This window comes from Eutrigla gurnardus (assembly GCF_963514095.1).
Source record: "Eutrigla gurnardus genome assembly, chromosome: 10".
NCBI classification, from domain to species: Eukaryota; Metazoa; Chordata; class Actinopteri; order Perciformes; family Triglidae; genus Eutrigla; species Eutrigla gurnardus.
In genome coordinates, this window is record NC_139924.1 from 5,263,980 (window position 1) to 5,283,610 (window position 19,631).

The 19,631-nt window shown below is 43.2% G+C and overlaps 1 protein-coding gene across 1 annotated transcript; it reads left to right on the top strand.

Moving 5' to 3' along the window:
* Nucleotides 1-1,552: 1,552 nt before the first annotated feature.
* On the top strand, nt 1,553-19,286 carry LOC311019790 (uncharacterized protein). Its single transcript, XM_084019366.1, has 19 exons — nt 1,553-1,675; nt 2,639-2,812; nt 3,345-3,387; nt 5,287-5,435; nt 5,736-5,867; nt 6,415-6,615; nt 6,907-7,005; nt 7,087-7,263; nt 10,301-10,399; nt 10,481-10,657; nt 11,274-11,287; nt 11,768-11,790; nt 12,208-12,305; nt 15,456-15,541; nt 16,499-16,578; nt 17,261-17,408; nt 17,849-18,011; nt 18,114-18,167; nt 18,264-19,286. The coding sequence occupies exons 2-19, from the start codon at nt 2,752-2,754 to the stop codon at nt 18,518-18,520; spliced, it is 2,061 nt and encodes a 686-aa protein (XP_083875492.1). The 5' UTR covers nt 1,553-1,675; nt 2,639-2,751; the 3' UTR covers nt 18,521-19,286.
* The last annotated feature ends 345 nt before the right edge of the window (nt 19,287-19,631 follow it).

A 19,631-nucleotide genomic window follows, 5' to 3' on the forward strand; every position in this document is an offset into this window, starting at 1 on the left:
CTTGAACCAGAATCTTTACTGTGATACAAGTGGCAGCTTGACTGTTGATGGCTGCGTATTGTCACGGATGTACTCGAAGTGAAGGAGGCATGGACCCAAATGCAGTTAAAAAGGTTTTATTTAAATTATAAACTAACGAAAAAACAAAGTCCAAAAATTAAGGGAGACCACAGGGGCAAAAACACACTATGAAAAAACAAAGAACAAGAATGCAAAGCATAAACAAAAAAACTTACAAATGATAATCCAAGGTGTTGACAAGACCAGAAAACATGAGCAGGACACATTGGGTGGTGACTTATATCCAGGACCACACAGGACGACCAAGCAAAGACAGAACAGAAACACACAGACTTAATACACAGGGCTGATTAGTCAACGACAGACAGATGTGGAGACACAAGGGCATGCTATGGGGATTGAGGAGAACAAGAGGCAAGGCTGACGAGACAGTGAGACACATCTGGGAGACAGAAAATAGGGAGGGAAACCAAGGCATTAAGTAAAGCACGTGACAAGACAAGACAGGACAGGAACTTCAACTTCAACTTTACTTTATTTATAGAGCACTTTTCCTACATAAACATGTAACACAAAGTGCTTTACACACATAAAAGAAAATAGAAAAAACAGGAAGAAGGACTACAAGGACAGGAAGAAGGACTACAAAATAAAACAGGAAACCAACACTACAAAAACCCACAGACATTAGGCTACAGTAGACAAGAGACGGGGAAAAACGCATGACGACACAAGACAGAATGATTATAAAATACCCACAGTCATGAGACGTACTCGAAAACTGCCATTATAATATAATATAATATTATCTAATATTAATAGTATATACAATCCTGACGATGTCTCTAGATGCTTTCTAAATATTTCGCTGCGATGCAAGATATTGGTTGGTTCATATATATTCCTTTCATTTGACCAAATATTATCGGGTGGAAAACATTTCCAAATCAAATCCGAATCCCACTATTTGAAAGTTCAAAAACAAACTGTTCAAATTAATAAATTATTCTGTAGGCCTCAATCTAAAACGTGAATGCCCGTAGTTCAGTCTTCTCGTCTGTGCATCACTTCATTTAAAATTACAAAACCAGTCCGGGACAATTAAGTTGCAACTTAATTGTCTAACCCGTGTTTGGTCTTCATTTACTTGCACTTCATCCACTCGAGATTATTATTATTTTGGTTACCTGGGGTTTTGGTTTATGTTATTTCTACTTCTTAGCACATTTATTGGACACATATTTTTGTGTCTGGAGGGGTTGTAACAAAAGAAATAGCCAAAAAAAGAAAAAAAGGCTAAATGAATTGTTGCAACACATTGATCACGTCTCGTGATTCATGGTTCATGGTTGCATTTCCCAGAAGCGCAGATGTGTCGAGGAGACGAGGGCGATCCTGGCCGGATAGTTTGTTCCGAAGCAGCCGAGATGTGACATAAAAAGTAGAAAAGTATCATTATCATCGGCTTTTATCGATAGTATGTTATTATAGTATTTCTCAATAAGAATAAAGTGTTTATTCCCATGGCGCACTGAGCCGCCCGGATATGAAAGCGAATGTAAAACGGCGTCCACGCGCTCGAGATCCGTTTAAACACTGAATGTCAACACGGAGACATAAACGCGTCTGCGTGTTTCCTAGACGAGCGCAAATGGTGCGTTTGTTGTTGTTGTTGATGCGTTTGAAACTGATTTAAGCTGATTGTAAAGTGGCTCACTCTGAAATGAACAGCTACATTTTGCCACATTTAGCTCCAAACAACGTTTGAAAATGTGGTGAGCATTTTTTAAAGTCACTTACAGCAATATTAACTTTTGGGTGTAAAAAATCAATTTAATATAAATATAAATGTTAAATATATACCTCGCTGCCTCGGGAGATAGTATGGAAGTAGCAGAGGAAACGAAAGCCGTCTCGGTCTATTTATTTTGAACGCCTCAGCTCCTTCAGGCTGCTGATGTCAACGCGCGGCCAACGGGTCAGGTGTAATCTGGGAAGTGGATACTGTAGGAGGAAAATATAGAGTCAAATATGCATCATATTATGAGCGTTTAATTCGACTTATTTTTTTAAGATAAACAGAACATGCGCGGTTTTGTTTCATGCATCTGGTATGAGTTTTTCTTTTCTCGTGTAAGCTAAAAACCGAGGACACCATTCTTTCTGAATATCTACTGACTGCAAACGATGGGATAGTATTACTGTGTGGGATTTATACTGGTTTATTTATTGTTTTAAGACGTTTTGTTAACAACATCTCACCGAGTAGCCTAAGGCTTTTCAATGATTTCATTACACGTGAGTCACACATGCTTGGTCCTTGTGTACCCCATATGCTTAGAAGGGCTCTATCATCCAGAGCCGGAAACAGCGTCAGGAGTGATGGTTGCAGTTAAATAAGGACGACTTCAACAACCGTGTTTCTGCTTTGTTGTTTAGTCACACTTCCAGCTTCGGATCTGACTCCTTTATCAGACTAGCTGGCCAATGACTAATGATGGAAAACTGTGGCATTTAGTTTAGTTAGCCTACCTTGTCAAAATACGTCCTGGAGGGAAATCCAACAAGAAGCAAGAACCTCCCTTTTTCATTTCCATTTCATCATGTGATTCCACAGGTTTTCAAATTGCATGGCGTATTTTAGGTGGGAGGAGGGGCTCAGCTGGTGCTATTTATGCCTGGGTCTATCTTTTTGCATCTCATTTACCGACTCATCCGGCAGCAGTCAAAATGATCCTGGCGGACTCTTACATGATCCTACTGCTAATTTGCAGCTTCCCCGCTATTTTCGGTAAGTAGCTGCCCTGCTGATTGGGTTCTCCCTTAATTGACGCAGCTCGTTAATTGCTCTCTCTGTGTGTGTGTGTGTGTGTGTGTGTGTGTGTGTGTGTGTGTGTGTGTGTGTGTGTGTGTGTGTGTGTGTGTGTGTGTGTGTGTGTGTGTGTGTGTGTGTGTGTGTGTGTGTGTGTGTGTGTGTGTGTGTGTGTGTGTGTGTGTTAAATTTAGGCGATCAGCATAAAGTCTTTGAAACGCGGCCGACCAGACGTGTGACGCGTCATGTGTTTGCCTTGCATCATATGTTCATCTAATGTTTATTGGAATCATTCCAGCTTAAACATCAGTAGCCTAATAACCTATACGACATTCACAGCATTTGTAGAGCGGCAAATAACCATTAGCTACTATAGTGGAATAAAGTCTGGGCGCAGAATGAAGGCGCTCTCTCTCCGTGTGTCGTTATCCGAGCTTCTCTCGCATCGTTCTCAGACGACGGTCGCAATAATAGATCATTTTGTAACAATAACTTTTGTGTTTGTGGACAGAGTCTGTCACGGGAGCTGCAGCCTTTAAAAGTGACTGCTACAGGTGAGTCATCCCCCTGTGTGTGTGTGTGTGTGTGTGTGTGTGTGTGTGTGTGTGTGTGTGTGTGTGTGTGTGTGTGTGTGTGTGTGTGTGTGTGTGTGTGTGTGTGTGTGTGTGTGTGTGTGTGTGTGTGTGTGTGTGTGTGATTGCTGAATTCTGGGCCCTGAACACAGGCCGCCTCTGAAGGCGCCTGCCCGCACTCGCCCTGTCTGGTCTTTGAGCCATTTTTGTCAGATCTTTTTCATTCTGATTTTGTCTCATTGATCATTGTGGTAGCCAAGAGCAGCTCCATCATTGCACTTTTATTGCAGAAGCGTGACAACAGCATTATAAAAGCTACTACAAGGAACGAAATGGCAAAATTAAACTTGGTGGCACCAATTACAAGTATTAAGAAAATCTTCTCACAGATGGTCTCAATGTGTGTTGCATAGAATACTTTTAACTAAGTTGTACTGATCACCAGCAACATATACTTCTGCCCTGTAATCCCTATATTTATTTGATTTAAATCCAGGAATTATACATGTCCTACCTTTAGCATTTTATTGAATGAAAAGGAGACTTCATGACTACATCACATGAAGTCTCAGTGTCATCAGTGGAGCCATATCATTTTTTTGAATTTTATTTAGATAAAAAAATGCATGTAAATATATAGTCAAATGATTTTTGTGGGATGAATTACACATACGATGTTTGTCAATTTAAAAGATACATTTTCACATCAAGAAAGCTAAAGTATAAATGAAAGTATAATGTTGAAGTAGAAGACTTCATTGAGTAAGAGACTTCTCTGAAGCTATGACGCTTGTTTGTGTCGTACCGCGGTGATGAACTCACACTAAAGTTCTGGCTCATTCTTTCATTCCAAAGATGTTAAAAAGCGTCACTGGATATAACACCATCCAGATGTTCACCTGGACCAGTGTTGTCATAGCGCTTTTCTACTCTTTTTCTGTCAAGGCGCTTATATGATATACTTTATGAACCGCTCACACACATTCATACACTGATGGTACTGATAGCTTCTGGGGGGATTTGGGGTTCAGTCTGGCACCTTTGAACCATTTAAACCAATGACTCACTTTACCTCTGAGCCACAGCCATTAGCTTGTAGGTAATTTGCCATAGTAACAGTGGCGTTGATGACGTTGCGTGACACAAGATGTAGTTCACTGAGCAGTTTCACACAAAACTAACTAAACCCTTGATGTGCAAACTGGATTAAAATTGGGGGGGGGGGGCAATTGTCTCTCAGCGTTGACTCCCTTACATATTTTGTCTGAAAGAAGGTCACAGAATGGGCGTCGCTTGGACTCTTCTATTCTTGTTTAGGCTATTTGCCCGGGCTGCGCACATTCCCCCCTCTTGTCAGCATTCTGCAAAAACATGGTGAGGAGTTGTTTCCCGTCATTTCTTTCTTCAGTTTCCATTTTTTTTCTATTGGAGCGACTGCAGCTGCAGATGTTTAAATTATAGAAAGTCTTTCAGCCTGTTTATTCACCCATCACTATTGGTTGGTAATGTTTGGCCCCTGCACTTTGGACCCCGTGTCCCAAAAGCTGAACCCTTTAATTGTCATGAAATGTTGTATATTGATGATTCGCAGAGATCCTTCATATCTTTTCTCTGGTGTATCATCAGGTGAGAATGAGACAAAATAAAGATGACTATGTAATATTTAATATGTGCACGTGCACAGCAAGGGTGGAAATGTGTGAATCTACCGATATGGTTACCTGTTCTAGTTAAGCGTATTCTCACAAAAGACCATTAGAGGTCAGTATTACAAAGGATAAGGGTGAAATGTGCAAAGACACGGAAGAAGGCTATGCATATGTAACATAACATTTCCGTATTTACAGTGATGTCTGTGCAATATTAATGACTGTCTTGCAGAAAAAGCTGTATGGGAAAAGAGTATGACATCCGCGAGGCCGTGTGCTGTGAGAATCATCTCTATGACGGGGCAGGGCTGTCGTGTTGTGGAGGGCAGGCTTACAACAAGGAAGAAGCCACTTGTTGTAAAGAAGAACGCGGCAGATCAGGTGATGACGTACATCTGTGAGAAACCAGCGGCAACTTGTTTTAACTAAGGGATCTTCCTCAGTCAGCATCACAAGGTCAATGCTGACTTGAACTCATGGACTCATTTCCACCAATTTTGTGGTTTTTATGATTTTTGACGCATCAGCTAAATGATCACTTGAGGACTTTACTTCTACACATAAATATCACAGCAGCTTCACTACTGCTAACATCGTTACTCATGAAACCAGCGCACTTCTGGCTGATCTAAACGGCCTCTAGCAAACAAGCATTGTGGTGTCTGTGTCTGGTTTTCACAGCGGTCACCAATGGTCTCAGTGAGAAGGTGTCCAATTGCTGCGGTCTGAAGGCCTACTACAAACTCAATGAAATCTGCTGTCAGTTGACCGTCAGTGCCAAGTCTGCGCCAAAGGCTGAATGTTGTGGTGAAAGTGAGTAGAACTTGTGGGTTTTAAGCATCATATGAACAGTATACATTTCCAAATACAATTTCTTAAGGTTTCATTATTGTAATAAGTACCACTCCCACTAAAAGTACTTCTTCTGTACATCTATATCTTTAGTAAGCAACAGTATAACCAGACCGCTATAGTGAAGGTGTACGAACTCTAGCTAGAGAGCTAAGAACCTCACCACCAATATACAAATACGCCGTGTGGGGTGTTAGGAACTTATGGAGAACCCAGACAGAGAGAGTCGTGAGGTGGGAGGCAAATAAACATGGAGGAAATATAAAAAAAAAATCAAAGACAGGACAATCAAACACACAATCCTCACGTATACATGATTTTCTGAAACAAAATTAAAGTATGAGACCACAGAAATTCATGATTCTGCTAATGTTACAAATGATTCACGTCAGTCATACACAGGTGCACATGTGATTCATATTTTGTTCTGCTCTGTTGTATTATGTCCAAACACTTGGCTGAGATGAAAGTGATACCCTTTAAAGGATCACCCTGATCTTTTCCATAGGGGCTTTTGATGTGGACAAGCAGATGTGTTGCGGACCATCTAATAACCGCAGTGTCCTGACAAGAAGTTCAAGTGACCACCTGTGCTGCGGACATGGCCAGTTCAACCACAAGACGGAGTGCTGCTGTTCGACGGGCGATGATCTTAAGAGAATGCCCCTCAGTTCCAGCTGCTGTGTGGAGGAATCTGCTGCGTCTGAATGTACGTCCCTTACCTGCATGACACAGCAAATCTTTCAAATCACATGATGCAGTTACAAACCTCTACAGGCGTGAAGTAAAATGAGGGTCCAGTCCGAAGAGGGTGACGGAAACAGGAGGGTAGGAAGTGGGGAAGGGGCCATTGGACCCCCACTTTACTGGTGTGTGGTGTGATCCCGTCAGCAAGATCGTCTCCTGTTTCTAACTTAATTGAATATGGTGGTTATACATTTCCTTCATGCTAATTCATGTGTGTGGTGGCTGCATGGTGACTGGATCTTCGTCTTCACAGCTCTGTGTGGAACAACGGCCTACAACACGTCCCACCAACTGTGCTGTCAATCGACTGTTGCAGCCAAACCTACACCGGACACCCAATGCTGTGGCAAACGTGAGTGGAGCTGAATCCAAACAGCATCTTGGTGAAAAAACGGGTTCCTATCATCTGTGACGTGGCCGATCTTTTCCACAGAGACGTTTAACAAAGACAAACAGTTGTGCTGCGGTCCGACCGATGACAAGAGGATCCTGGAGCCAGAATCCATCCACCACCTGTGCTGCGGACATGGCCAGTTCAACAACAAGACTGAGTGCTGCTGTGATGATCTTAAGAGAATGCCCCTCAGTTCCAGCTGCTGTGAGGACTCAGGTGTGTCTGAACGTCGTCCCTTATCTGCCGGACACTAGTTTAAACCATAGAAGTCTGTTTTGGATTCTCGGCTTCGTGCTTATTATTGAACATTTTGAGTATTCCCACTGAAATAGAAAACACTAACTTTAAATGATTACACCTGTTGAAGATTGGAGACCATACTAGAAAATAAGGCCCTGTCATTTATACAAAAAGTCTTGGAATCCTTGCAGTTAATTCTCATGAGAGCTTCGATCTCCATTCTGGTTAGGTACAGTATTTATAATACTAATTAAAATCATTGCAACACAATACATATGAATCTCTTACAGCTCAAAACCATCGTTCTTTTTTTTCTCCGTCAAATTTAGAAAAAAAAATTTCTCACCCTTTACAACAAAGCCTGTGAAAGATGTGAACTAACTGAGACTGATTGCACTGAATATTTTTTTTTGTTAGTTTTTGTAGCCAGTTGTTTTTTTCTCACCCACTTTACTGGTGTGTGGTGTGATCCCGTTAGCAAGATCATCTCCAGTTTCTAATTTAATTGGAAATGGTGTTTATACAATACTGCGTACCCTGGTATGTATGCCAATGTGGTATTTGCATGTATAATGTACAACGCATTGCCAAATGCTGCACGGTGGTGTAGTGGGTAGCACTGTCACCTCACAGCGAGAGGGTCCTGGGTTCGATTCCCGGGTCGGGTTCCGGTTCCTTCTGTGTGGAGTTTGCATGTTCTCCCCGTGTTAGCGTGGGTTCTCTCCGGGTTCTCCGGCTTCCTCCCACAGTCCAAAGACATGCAGGATGGGGATAGGTTCATTGAGTAGCTGTGAATGTGAGTGTGAATGGTTGTCTGTCTCTACATGTCAGCCCTGTGATAGACCGGTTACCTGTCTGTCTCTACATGTCAGCCCTGTGATAGACTGGTTCAGTGGCGCCGCCAGGATTAAATTTCAATGTAGGCCTACGCACAGAAACGGCAAATACAACAACAAATGGAAAAATACTTTTTTAAGACAAAATCTAATGTTTTCAGTATCAGTGAAATCAGTAGCGTATATCATGGTGATAGGCCCCGGTGCAAATCTTTTTTTTGTGCCCTCCATCCCCACCCTAAACACAAGCGCACGCTTGTGAGCACTCCACGCACACACACACACACACGCTTGGACACACACGCACAGTACGGTATGATAACTCTCCCGGCCCGGGGAGAGAGACATGCATCGGCTCGGCCCACAGTGATCAGCAGCAGAGAGGTGACGAGACTAGAGCCGAGCTGTATTGTGTAGTGGAGAGGGGCCAACACACGCCTTGCGCAATTGCGCACACACGCACGATCGTCCTCTCAAATGCGGCTGCGTCTCTCCAGGTCACTGTGTGAGAGAAAGAAAAGCTCTGACTTGCTTGGGCAGACGTTGTTTGGTGTCACCCGCCGATTTGCATAATTTAAATATCTAGCCCGCTGAAAAAAAAAATTGCTTCAATTTTTTTTTTTCACCTTCAAAAAAAGTACGCACAGTGCGTACAGGATTCCACTGGACTGGTTACCTGTCTGTCTCTACATGTCAGCCCTGTGATAGACTGGTTACCTGTCTGTCTCTACATGTCAGCCCTGTGATAGACTGGTTACCTGTCTGTCTCTACATGTCAGCCCTGTGATAGACTGGTTACCTGTCTGTCTCTACATGTCAGCCCTGTGATAGACTGGTTACCTGTCTGTCTCTACATGTCAGCCCTGTGATAGACTGGTTACCTGTCTGTCTCTACATGTCAGCCCTGTGATAGACTGGTTACCTGTCTGTCTCTACATGTCAGCCCTGTGATAGACTGGTTACCTGTCTGTCTCTACATGTCAGCCCTGTGATAGACTGGTTACCTGTCTGTCTCTACATGTCGGTCCTGTGATAGACTGGTTACCTGTCTGTCTCTACATGTCGGCCCTGTGATGGACTGGTTACCTGTCTGTCTCTACATGTCGGTCCTGTGATAGACTGGTTACCTGTCTGTCTCTACATGTCGGCCCTGTGATGGACTGGTTACCTGTCTGTCTCTACATGTCTCCCTGTGATGGACTGGTTACCTGTCTGTCTCTACATGTCTCCCTGTGATAGACTGGTTACCTGTCTGTCTCTACATGTCTCCCTGTGATGGACTGGTTACCTGTCTGTCTCTACATGTCAGCCCTGTGATGGACTGGTTACCTGTCTGTCTCTACATGTCTCCCTGTGATGGACTGGTTACCTGTCTGTCTCTACATGTCTCCCTGTGATGGACTGGTTACCTGTCTGTCTCTACATGTCAGCCCTGTGATGGACTGGTTACCTGTCTGTCTCTACATGTCTCCCTGTGATGGACTGGTTACCTGTCTGTCTCTACATGTCAGCCCTGTGATGGACTGGTTACCTGTCTGTCTCTACATGTCGGTCCTGTGATAGACTGGTTACCTGTCTGTCTCTACATGTCGGCCCTGTGATGGACTGGTTACCTGTCTGTCTCTACATGTCTCCCTGTGATGGACTGGTTACCTGTCTGTCTCTACATGTCGGTCCTGTGATAGACTGGTTACCTGTCTGTCTCTACATGTCGGCCCTGTGATGGACTGGTTACCTGTCTGTCTCTACATGTCAGCCCTGTGATGGACTGGTTACCTGTCTGTCTCTACATGTCTCCCTGTGATGGACTGGTTACCTGTCTGTCTCTACACGTCAGCCCTGTGATAGACTGGTTACCTGTCTGTCTCTACATGTCAGCCCTGTGATAGACTGGTTACCTGTCTGTCTCTTCATGTCCATGTACCCTGCCTTCGCCCAATGACAGCTGGGATCGGCTCCAGCCCCCCCCCGCAACCCTGAATACAGGATAAGCGGTAGACGATGGATGGACATTGTCAAATAGGTGTATTTAATGCTGTTTTTGATGGACAACAAATTACTTTCTCTCATGATCTGCAATTTTCCTCCCAAGCATGAAAATAGCACTGTGCATGGGGGCCTTCATGCTAATTCATGTGTGTGGTGGCTGCATGGTGACTGGATCTTCGTCTTCACAGCTCTGTGTGGAACAACGGCCTACAACACGTCCCACCAACTGTGCTGTCAATCGACTGTTGCAGCCAAACCTACACCGGACACCCAATGCTGTGGCAAACGTGAGTGGAGCTGAATCCAAACAGCATCTTGGTGAAAAAACGGGTTCCTATCATCTGTGACGTGGCCGATCTTTTCCACAGAGACGTTTAACAAAGACAAACAGTTGTGCTGCGGTCCGACCGATGACAAGAGGATCCTGGAGCCAGAATCCATCCACCACCTGTGCTGCGGACATGGCCAGTTCAACAACAAGACTGAGTGCTGCTGTGATGATCTTAAGAGAATGCCCCTCACTTCCAGCTGCTGTGAGGACTCAGGTGTGTCTGAACGTCGTCCCTTATCTGCCGGACACTAGTTTAATCCGTAGAAATCCTCTTTTGCTGCACCTGTAATCTGATAACATTTTGAGATTAATCCAGTTGCTCCATATTGGTTCAGGACTGTTCTTTCCAAAGAGGGGAGGATTGTGAGGGAGGATTTAGGAGTCATTTGTCTTTGTTATGAAGCTTCTTATCTGAAGATACTTGAAAAAGTGTTTAGGCTCAATGCCAAACCTTTGCTTGATCTCAGTAAAATTTAAAAGAGTATAATTCTCATACATATCTGAAATTTTACTAATCCCTTTGTCTGCCTACAATCTTCTTTTATTCCGTAAATTAAGAAAAACGTTTTCTCACCCTATAAATCAAAGCCTGTGAAAGACCTTTCATGATTATTTTTTTAGCCAGGAGCCAAAAAGCAGTTTACAGCAAATGTCTCAACATGTGGGATGAGTCACCTTTGTTTGATCTAGATGGGAGGAGAAGATTCCCCTATTGACATTCCTGATAATGATGCTGTAATGTTTTTTTTATATACACCCATAATAATGATGATGTAATGACACATTGTGATTTTATATACACCATTAATTGATGTGCTTTATCTCCACAGATACGCAACAGCAGGTAAGAAACAAGCTGCTGCCTTCGGCTCTGATTTATTTCTCTGATATGAGACCACGTAACCATAACAATCACCCCATCACTCCACCAAACTGCCAACTGCAGGCAGAAAATAGCAAGTTTGATAAAAACTTGGTGCATTACATCTCTCCTTGTTTTCTACAAGGCTAATGTGTGTTTGTGCACTGTCCCTGTTTAAATACAAATACACACATACAAGTATCTACTATCTGCAATATATGGATATAAGAACAGAAGTATCTGACATTATACTGCTATCCACTACTGTAGCACCTCTGTGAGGCTGTTTGATTTTCGTTGAGAGTGTGTGTCAATGATTCATAAAAGCTTTGACAGATGTTGTTGAACAGGTGAGTCTTGAGCCTTTTTTTTTGGAAGACAGGGACAGTGACATAGTGGGTTGTACCATGAGAGACTTATACCTTTTGTGATTTACTTTATTTGTATTTTTATTTTTTTCAGAAACCCGCACCTCAAACCGGCATGTAAGTCAACCAATGTTTTTTTTAACTATTGGCCCAATATATTTTGTTAACTTAACCTGGTACCAATGAGCAACCAGCTCAGGTTTTACCCTTAAACAGCCAAGAATGTTGAATATAATGTGTTTATTGTACAAAACGATGGGCATGAGACATTCAAAACTGCACAGGATATATATAGTATTCATAATCACACACAAATAATGACAGTTTGCAACCAATAACCCAATAAAATAAAAAACACAAGCAAAACACATGTGGCGGCTGGACCCATTGAGAACAACTAATAAAAGAATATGCGCAAAATTGCTTTCAAGTATAAAAATGTGGGAATTACAATAAGTGTGTCCAAACGTGCTTCGTGTTGTGTGATAGGGTTTGTGTGAACTGTTCTTTGTGCTCATCTTTGCACACCCACAGCACAGACACAAATCTCTGTGGATCTTGGTGCAACAGTCGGAGTTACTCTCGCGGCTGTGGGAGAAAACATCGGAAGTCTCCGTGGTGCTGTGCCCCAGGTATGAAAGAGGGTGAAGTAGTTTTGCATGTTTGGGTGTTGTGTTGGAGTACACGCTACACAGAGGAAGAGTGCGCCTGTGATATTGTAACATGCGTGAGGGGGGAGGTGGGATGTGGCGTGTGCGAACTGTGAGTTGGATGATACGGGCGCGGTGGATTTTTGCACAACAAACAGGCTCTACGTGCACATGGAGGCGCGTTTTTTTTTTCTTCTCTAAAACCGGATGACTATGTTGTTCTATCGGAGCCTACAGTGGCGTCGGGGAAGCGGGCTGCAGTGCGAGGGGCCCTAGTGGTAGGAGCCCAACACTGCACCCAGTGCCCCTTGCCATTTTATTTGTTTATGGAATTTTTTTTGCTAGGACAGACGCGCAAAGCGCAATAAAAGGCACTTCTTTGAGCTTTGCGAGGACAAGCGGTTCCAAGACGGGGACTGACTGTGTTCCTTAGTTAGCCGTTTACGCACGTATGTGTATACACAGACCACCCCGGTTCGAATCCCAGCCGGGATTACCTGTATGTGATATTCTGCGATATTTGCTTTATAACTGTACGTATTTTAGAAAAATCTCCGTCTGTCATTGCCTACTGGGAGAGAGAGATGTCGCTTATGCTAGCGGTAGCATGCGCCAATGTTTACGTGGATGTATCGCTATGGCTCCCCTATGTGGCTCAGGTGAAGTTGCTGGGTCCCGTATGGTTCGGACAGATCCTTTTAGAGGGTCAGGCAAATAACATAAGATCAGATATAATAATCATCACATGGCACTTCATCAGCACAAAAGATCAGATATGCGGGTGCGCCGCTTGCGGGCGTGCACACTCGCAGTTACGTCACCGTACAGGCCAACGCTGGAGAATGTTAGATATGGCCAAGATTAGGGTTGCAAAGGGGCGGAAAACTTAAGCTTGGGAATTTTGGAAATATTCCATATTTGGAAACTCTCCATGGGAATAATGGGAATTATGGGAATTAATGGGAATTTAGGGGAACTAACTGGGAATATATTATATCCAAGCATAAATATGAACAGAAGTCATAAGAAAACATCCATACAAAATGTTTTCAACAGATTTATTTGAAAGTAGAACAGAACATGTTTTAATTAGTTGTTTCATGGGTGAAGTCAAAAACAGGAATGTTAGGTTCAATATATCATCTCCCAACCCCACTCATTCAAAAATGGAATGGAATGTTCAAATCGTAGACTAGAGCTGTAATAGATATATTTCCCCATAAAAGCATCAAAACTTACTTCACTTTGTTTAGTCCAGAAGCTCAAATGTGTGCCTTCAATAGTCTTTGTGCTTCAGACTCAAAAGTGTGGTCCAGTCTTCTAGTGATCTTCTGTACATGTGATGGAGGCAATGCACAGTGCCAGTAGGGGGCGTGGTCTCAATAGCCATGCACTAACCAGTGTGCTCTGTGCATGTGATTGAGGAATGGCATGGATATTCAAGTGTATGTGAATGGCATCCGTTTGTTTTAGTCAAGATTATGCTACAAAATAATATTCCTCAGCTTTATTTAAGTCCCCTTTGAAGAGCCAACCATAAATTTGAAAAATTCCCAGTTTATTCCCATTTATTCCTGTTTATTCCCATAAATTCCCATAAATTCCCATGGAAAGTTTCCACTTTTGAAAATTCCCGGAATTGTGCAACCCTAGCCAAGATCAAAGGCCGGAGAAGAGGGGAACCACACTCACGTTTTCAATGACGCACACGGGTTACGTTTGCCAGCCAGGAGAAAGGAGACATGTTGTGCTCTCAGGCAAGCGATCCGAGGCAAACGGTGGCATTCCTACGCCGTGCACAGGTAGAGTTTGCCGGCCAGGAGAAAGGAGACGTGTCGTGCTCTCGGGCAAGCAATCAGGATGCGAACGGTGGCCTACGGCGACAGGTTAATTATATGGAAGTCTTAATCAGCTGATCGTCATCAGCTGTGCGTTCTGTGAGCTGTGGCGTGGTCACGTGAGTGCGTTCTGGGCGGGGAGAGCTGGAGCAGCACGATGACAAGCCGGTTGTTTGGGAAGCGAGTTTTTTGTACACACACATACAAGCTAACACAGACCGTAGCCGCACATTATTAAAAATGAAACGCAAGAGACCAGACCCTGACCGTTGTGCACGGCGCTCTGTCTGACACGCCCCCCAGGTTCCGTCCGACCGGAGGCAGCAGTGAAGACGCACCAGAGCTGGGGCTGCACTCTCCGTGCACGCTGTCGGTCAGTACGCGCTGTCGGTCAGTACGCGCTGTCGGCCCGTTGCTCTCTCCCTTCGCGCTCTCTCCAGTCAGCGCTGTCTGTTCGCTCTTCGTCCTCACTGTCTGCTCTCCGCGCTGTGTTGCGAAACTCCCCCCTTTCAGATATCTCCTAACATCGTGAAGAGTATTTCGGCCTATGCAAATGACTCCTTTCGTTACGTAACAAAAGGAGCCAAATCTGAACAACAACAGCTGGCAGGCTCAGGGAGGACCAGTTTATAGGTGTAGAGACCAGAGAAAACAGACATGAACAACTAGTGACACAAATGAATATGGACACTAATTAGACAGCACTGCTATGACATTTATTCCGATAATGATATTCATTATTTCATATACAGCAAACGTAAATGTTGCCGACTGTGACTTTAAGGAATGTTTTTATATTTTACTGGACCAAGCCTTTCCCTTCATCCAGCTGTGTCTTGAGAAATGTCAAGACATTAAAGAATGCCCAGTCAGGGATTATGACACTAATTTTCCATTTGCTAGATTGACTTTGAAGTCGTTATTAGTATAATGTGGGGATGGAGGAAGGGAAGAAAAACACCCACTTGTTCAGACCGGACAACATGTTTTGATTTTGAAACCATGGGGATAGTTTCAGTGCACGAAAGAGTATTGAAGTAACACAGGGACTGAGGAGAGGCATGGGGACACTCCCCCTGGCTGTTCATCTCACACATGTGCGATCCACCCCTATCTGCCAGCTTTCTGCTGCTTCAGTTCAATGTTACGCTCTATGCAAAGAAACAAAAAAAAAGTATGATGATAGAAGACCACACACACTCTTGGCAGGCCCTGGTTTGTGTGTATTAATGAGGTATGAAGTGCAGTTGATGTAATCACCCCAACAGACGTGTGTGCCCCCTCCACCTTTTAGGTCGATGTGTTGATGCCCCCACTGTGAACAACCCACATGTCTGCTGTGACGGCTGTGTGGCTGAGAAGGAGCCTTGGATAGATCAAGTAATGTACTCATGACACTTAACTGTTTCTGATCGGCCGTATTAATCCTGTCAAGTTCCACAAACGTTCTCCGTTTTTTTTTTTCCCTTTGTGAGAAATGTAAACCACCATTTGCAGTGAGATTCTTCGGTTTGTAAAGAATTGGTTCACGTCACTCCCTTCTTAAAAAACGGTTAAGTGTCTGGATCCAAAAGCAGAACTTGTGAGTTTATACGAGCTTGTTGCTCCAGAGTCTCACAGCAGAGCAGGCAGGGTGAGCTGGACCAGGGGACTGGAAGCATGTTGGCGAGGATCTGGGCAAGGCAGGAAAAAGTTAACATGAGGAAATGTTTCTACTAGCGTCTAGTTTAACTGAGTCACTCATACCACACTGGTCTGGACTGAACGTTGGAAGGACATCACAGCAAACACAAGGAATGGGGAACTCAGAAAAAATCCCAAGGAATAAGAGAGGGGTCGCACCAAAGACAATAGCCCTTTTGTTAATCAGTAAAAACTCTGGTTAGAGGACAACCAGCAAATATCTCTAATGTACTATGCAAAGAATCATTCATCAGTTTTAGAAATGACAGCAGTGTATCCCAGTTAATACTGTTAACAGACCCTGCTGTTTTGATGCAGCTCCGTTGCCAGGGTGCGGAGCTCCACCCATCTCCTTACATACAGCGAGAGGGTTTGTTTTGTATCCATTGAATAAAACACCCTGCTTTCATGCAAAAGGATGATATTATAATGTCTGTGTTTTGGGTCCGTGTTTTTGTCCCCACGTGTGCATTGCATGTTCTTCATTTTTCCTCTGATTCTTCAAGTGCTGCTGAGAGACATCATACGGCTTGACACGACGCAGAGTTGTCTGTTTTTTTTAATAAAACCCACAAAGACAGAGACGATGGAGAGGCGTGCTCAGAGATCAGCATTACTTATAAGTTAGCTAAATGGACTTTGGGTCTTTCTCAGTTTCCTGGCCGACCTGGACAACACTTCTGCGGGACAGCAGTCTATGATCCTCACACTCAGATCTGCTGCAGTGGTCACAGGTGATTATGACTTCCTTTTTTAAAATCAGCTTGGTGTGTCTGGAGGGGAGAGAGTATGTGTTGTGTGTGTGTGGGTTTTTTCACAGCTGAGGAATGTGGGAATCAGTTAATATTGGTGTTTCTTGGAATGGGCGAGGATGCAGACAAACTGAATAGTGGTTGGAAACATTCTTTCATACTGTCTAGACAGGGAGACAGCGAGACAGCTGTATCGACCCTGTTGGGAACCTCTTGAAATTATTGTTCGGCTACCGAGCCAAGGAATGTCTGTCTGTCTGGGTTTCCTGCCACTTCGATGCTATCAGCTCTGTCTGCGTATGTGCGTATGTTCATTTTTGTCACATGTTGTATTGTCTGTGTGAATGTGAGAGCTTGTTTCTCTGTGATTATTCGACCACCATATCCAGGGTGTACCTTGTCATCGGCTCCAGTAATCTGACGAAAAAGTTGCAGTAATGAGTTTTAGTGTGCTGATACTTGGACTAAGATCAGCCTGATAATATTTAAAAGCTTTTTCAGTCATGTGTCTCCTGCTGGTCTGACAGTACATATATTCTTCCATTTCAAATACAGCTATCCACTGACCATTCAACTGCTTGAGTTTTAATCATGTAAAACGTATAACTTCTTAATCTCGCTCATCTTATTAGATATTAAGTACGAGCTCTGTTTCTCCACACAGACATCACAAAAAAGAAAACAGTCACTGCTGTGGCATAAAAGCCTACAGCGTTAAAGACACAGGGATGAAGTGCTGCGGAGGGACACTGCACAGTGTGATGGTGGGACATGAAGCGCAGTGCTGTGGATCCGTTCTGCTAACCCCGCAGGTAGGGTTGACTATTACAGTTACACTTCTTATTATTCAGAATATATCCATGACCTTAGGTGTACCTGCAAAGAGGGAAATATTGTAATGAAATTCCTCTGTTTTGGGATGTGGGGCTAAACACCTTTGTCAAAGGTAAAAAAAAATGTGCCTTCCATGATCCCTTTGACGGAGAAGGGACCCGATATATATTTGCCGGCAGAGAGAGGCAGACCTGCACAGATGATCACACCGGATAGAACACAACTTCTCCGTCCTGAATGTAAACACCATTTCCAGCTTTATATGTGAATTTAGGGAGGCTCATGCGTGAAATAATGATGAGACTCGTAACCGAGTGTTATCTTTTCACTGTGTCTATGTCACTGACGAATCCAGAAATGTCAATAAGACGGCAAACAAGCATATTTTCTGCTGACCATTAATGTGCTTTATGATCAGACTGTTTGCTGCTCGAGTGAGGACATGGAGGTCCTCTACTCTGCCAAGCCAGGATTCAAATGCTGTGGTCACCTCCACTTCAACGCCTCTCTGTGGTCCTGCTGCGCAGGGAGGCTGAGTCCAGGGCGCCATCCAAGGCAGCATCAGCGCGAGACGATTAGAGGTCAGTTGGGCCTCGCAGAAAAGTATTTGATCTTATTCATGTTGTCACTTCATTTACACCCGTTTCTGTTAAAAAAATGTATGCGTAATGTTCCTTTTTCAGAATCCGCACTTCAGTCATTGAACAACCTGAACGAAGCAGATCTTTGCAAAGAAAGTAAGATATCAGTTTATCATTTTAAGGGGAAGTTGGGAACAAATGCTGTTCATGGATGTTTGTGAATTTGTCATTTTGGTTTTTGTCCCTGTGTAGTGTACGTCGGGACTGTGGAAAGTGTGTCCCTGCACAGTGTGGTGCTACACAGTGTGCTGAAAATCAATGTAAGGACTGGCATGGTGGCACCTCTGGCCTCGCCTCACATCCTGCAGACGCCTCATCACTGCAGCTCCCCTGAACTCACTCCTGGGGAAATCTACTTCTTTGATAACGTTAATGTCTTCACTGACTTCAACCATGACTCAGTTCATGATTCACTCCATGCCATTATTTCCAAGTGCTATCGCGATTAATCTGTTCCTGTGCTCCGTTGCACATCACTTATTAAGCTTCAGGCCCTGCTGAATAAGTCCCGTCCTCATAACAGAGTTTAGGTCCATGCTGTCAGTCAGACATCAAGTAAGCCAACACACCGAATTGCAAAGTAGCGGAGCATTAATTATTAAAACAGTTTTTTGCTGGGTTTCAAACTGTAATCATTACTAAAGGCAGTCATTTTATTTTTTTCTTTAACCTTTATTTAGCCAGGATATTTTGAAACTCTTTTACTTTGGGGGTTCTAGCCAAGATGGCAGTGTAAAAGTTCCCCAACATAAAAACATAGCAAAGCAAAGAAAGAAGAAAAAACAATGAATCAAATCAATCAGTCAAAGACGAGTACGGTGGTGAAGGATCCTTCATGTTGTTTTTAAAATCTTGCTTACTTATACAATCTAATTGAAAATGTCTCTGTAGCTAACGCCAGTACGAGGGTCCAAACATTTTAATGCACTTTCACTCAAAAAAGGAGCTGTTTATTGAAACCATGCACCTAATTAGTCCAATTACACACAGACCAATTAGCTGTGTTATTTCTATGACGCACCTAATTGGTCCACATGAGTAGAGGTTGCAGCTACTGTTGTTTTTGGCTTTGATAGAGTACATTGTGTAATATGGCCTTATAAAGAAACATGTCCAGTACTCACTACTGTAACATTGCCCAACACATTCATCTTTACCCTGTGATATAAACTACTAAGATTCAGGTTTTACATAGAAGCTGTGTTCTCTGTAGAAAAAAAGTCAATAATGCAATAATAAATATATATGTTCATTTTCACAGCTAAATATGAAGCTAAACAGTTATCAGCTCAGGTGTTTTGGAATATTACACTCACCTATTGTTTTTGTACTTTGTTTTGTTGTTTATGCTTGCACTAAACTAGTACACGTGTGTGACTCATACTGTTTATTACATGTAAATGACAGGGTTTTCCTTGTCATTATTTATAAAGCTAGTAATTGATAAGCATTTCTATCAGGGAGGTAAATATGCTAAAAGGAATCTAAGTCACCCAAAAAGTAAACTGTGATGTATTGGATTAATTAGATTCAGCTTTAATGCAGAGATCAAGTACAGAG

Coding starts and splice junctions, on each gene's coding strand:
- LOC311019790 (XM_084019366.1), top strand. CDS start 2,752: ATGATCCTGGCGGACTCTTACATGATCCTACTGCTAATTTGCAGCTTC. Junction 3,388..5,286: donor TTTAAAAGTGACTGCTACAG/GTGAGTCATCCC, acceptor ACTGTCTTGCAG/AAAAAGCTGTATGGGAAAAG. Junction 6,616..6,906: donor GGAATCTGCTGCGTCTGAAT/GTACGTCCCTTA, acceptor TCGTCTTCACAG/CTCTGTGTGGAACAACGGCC.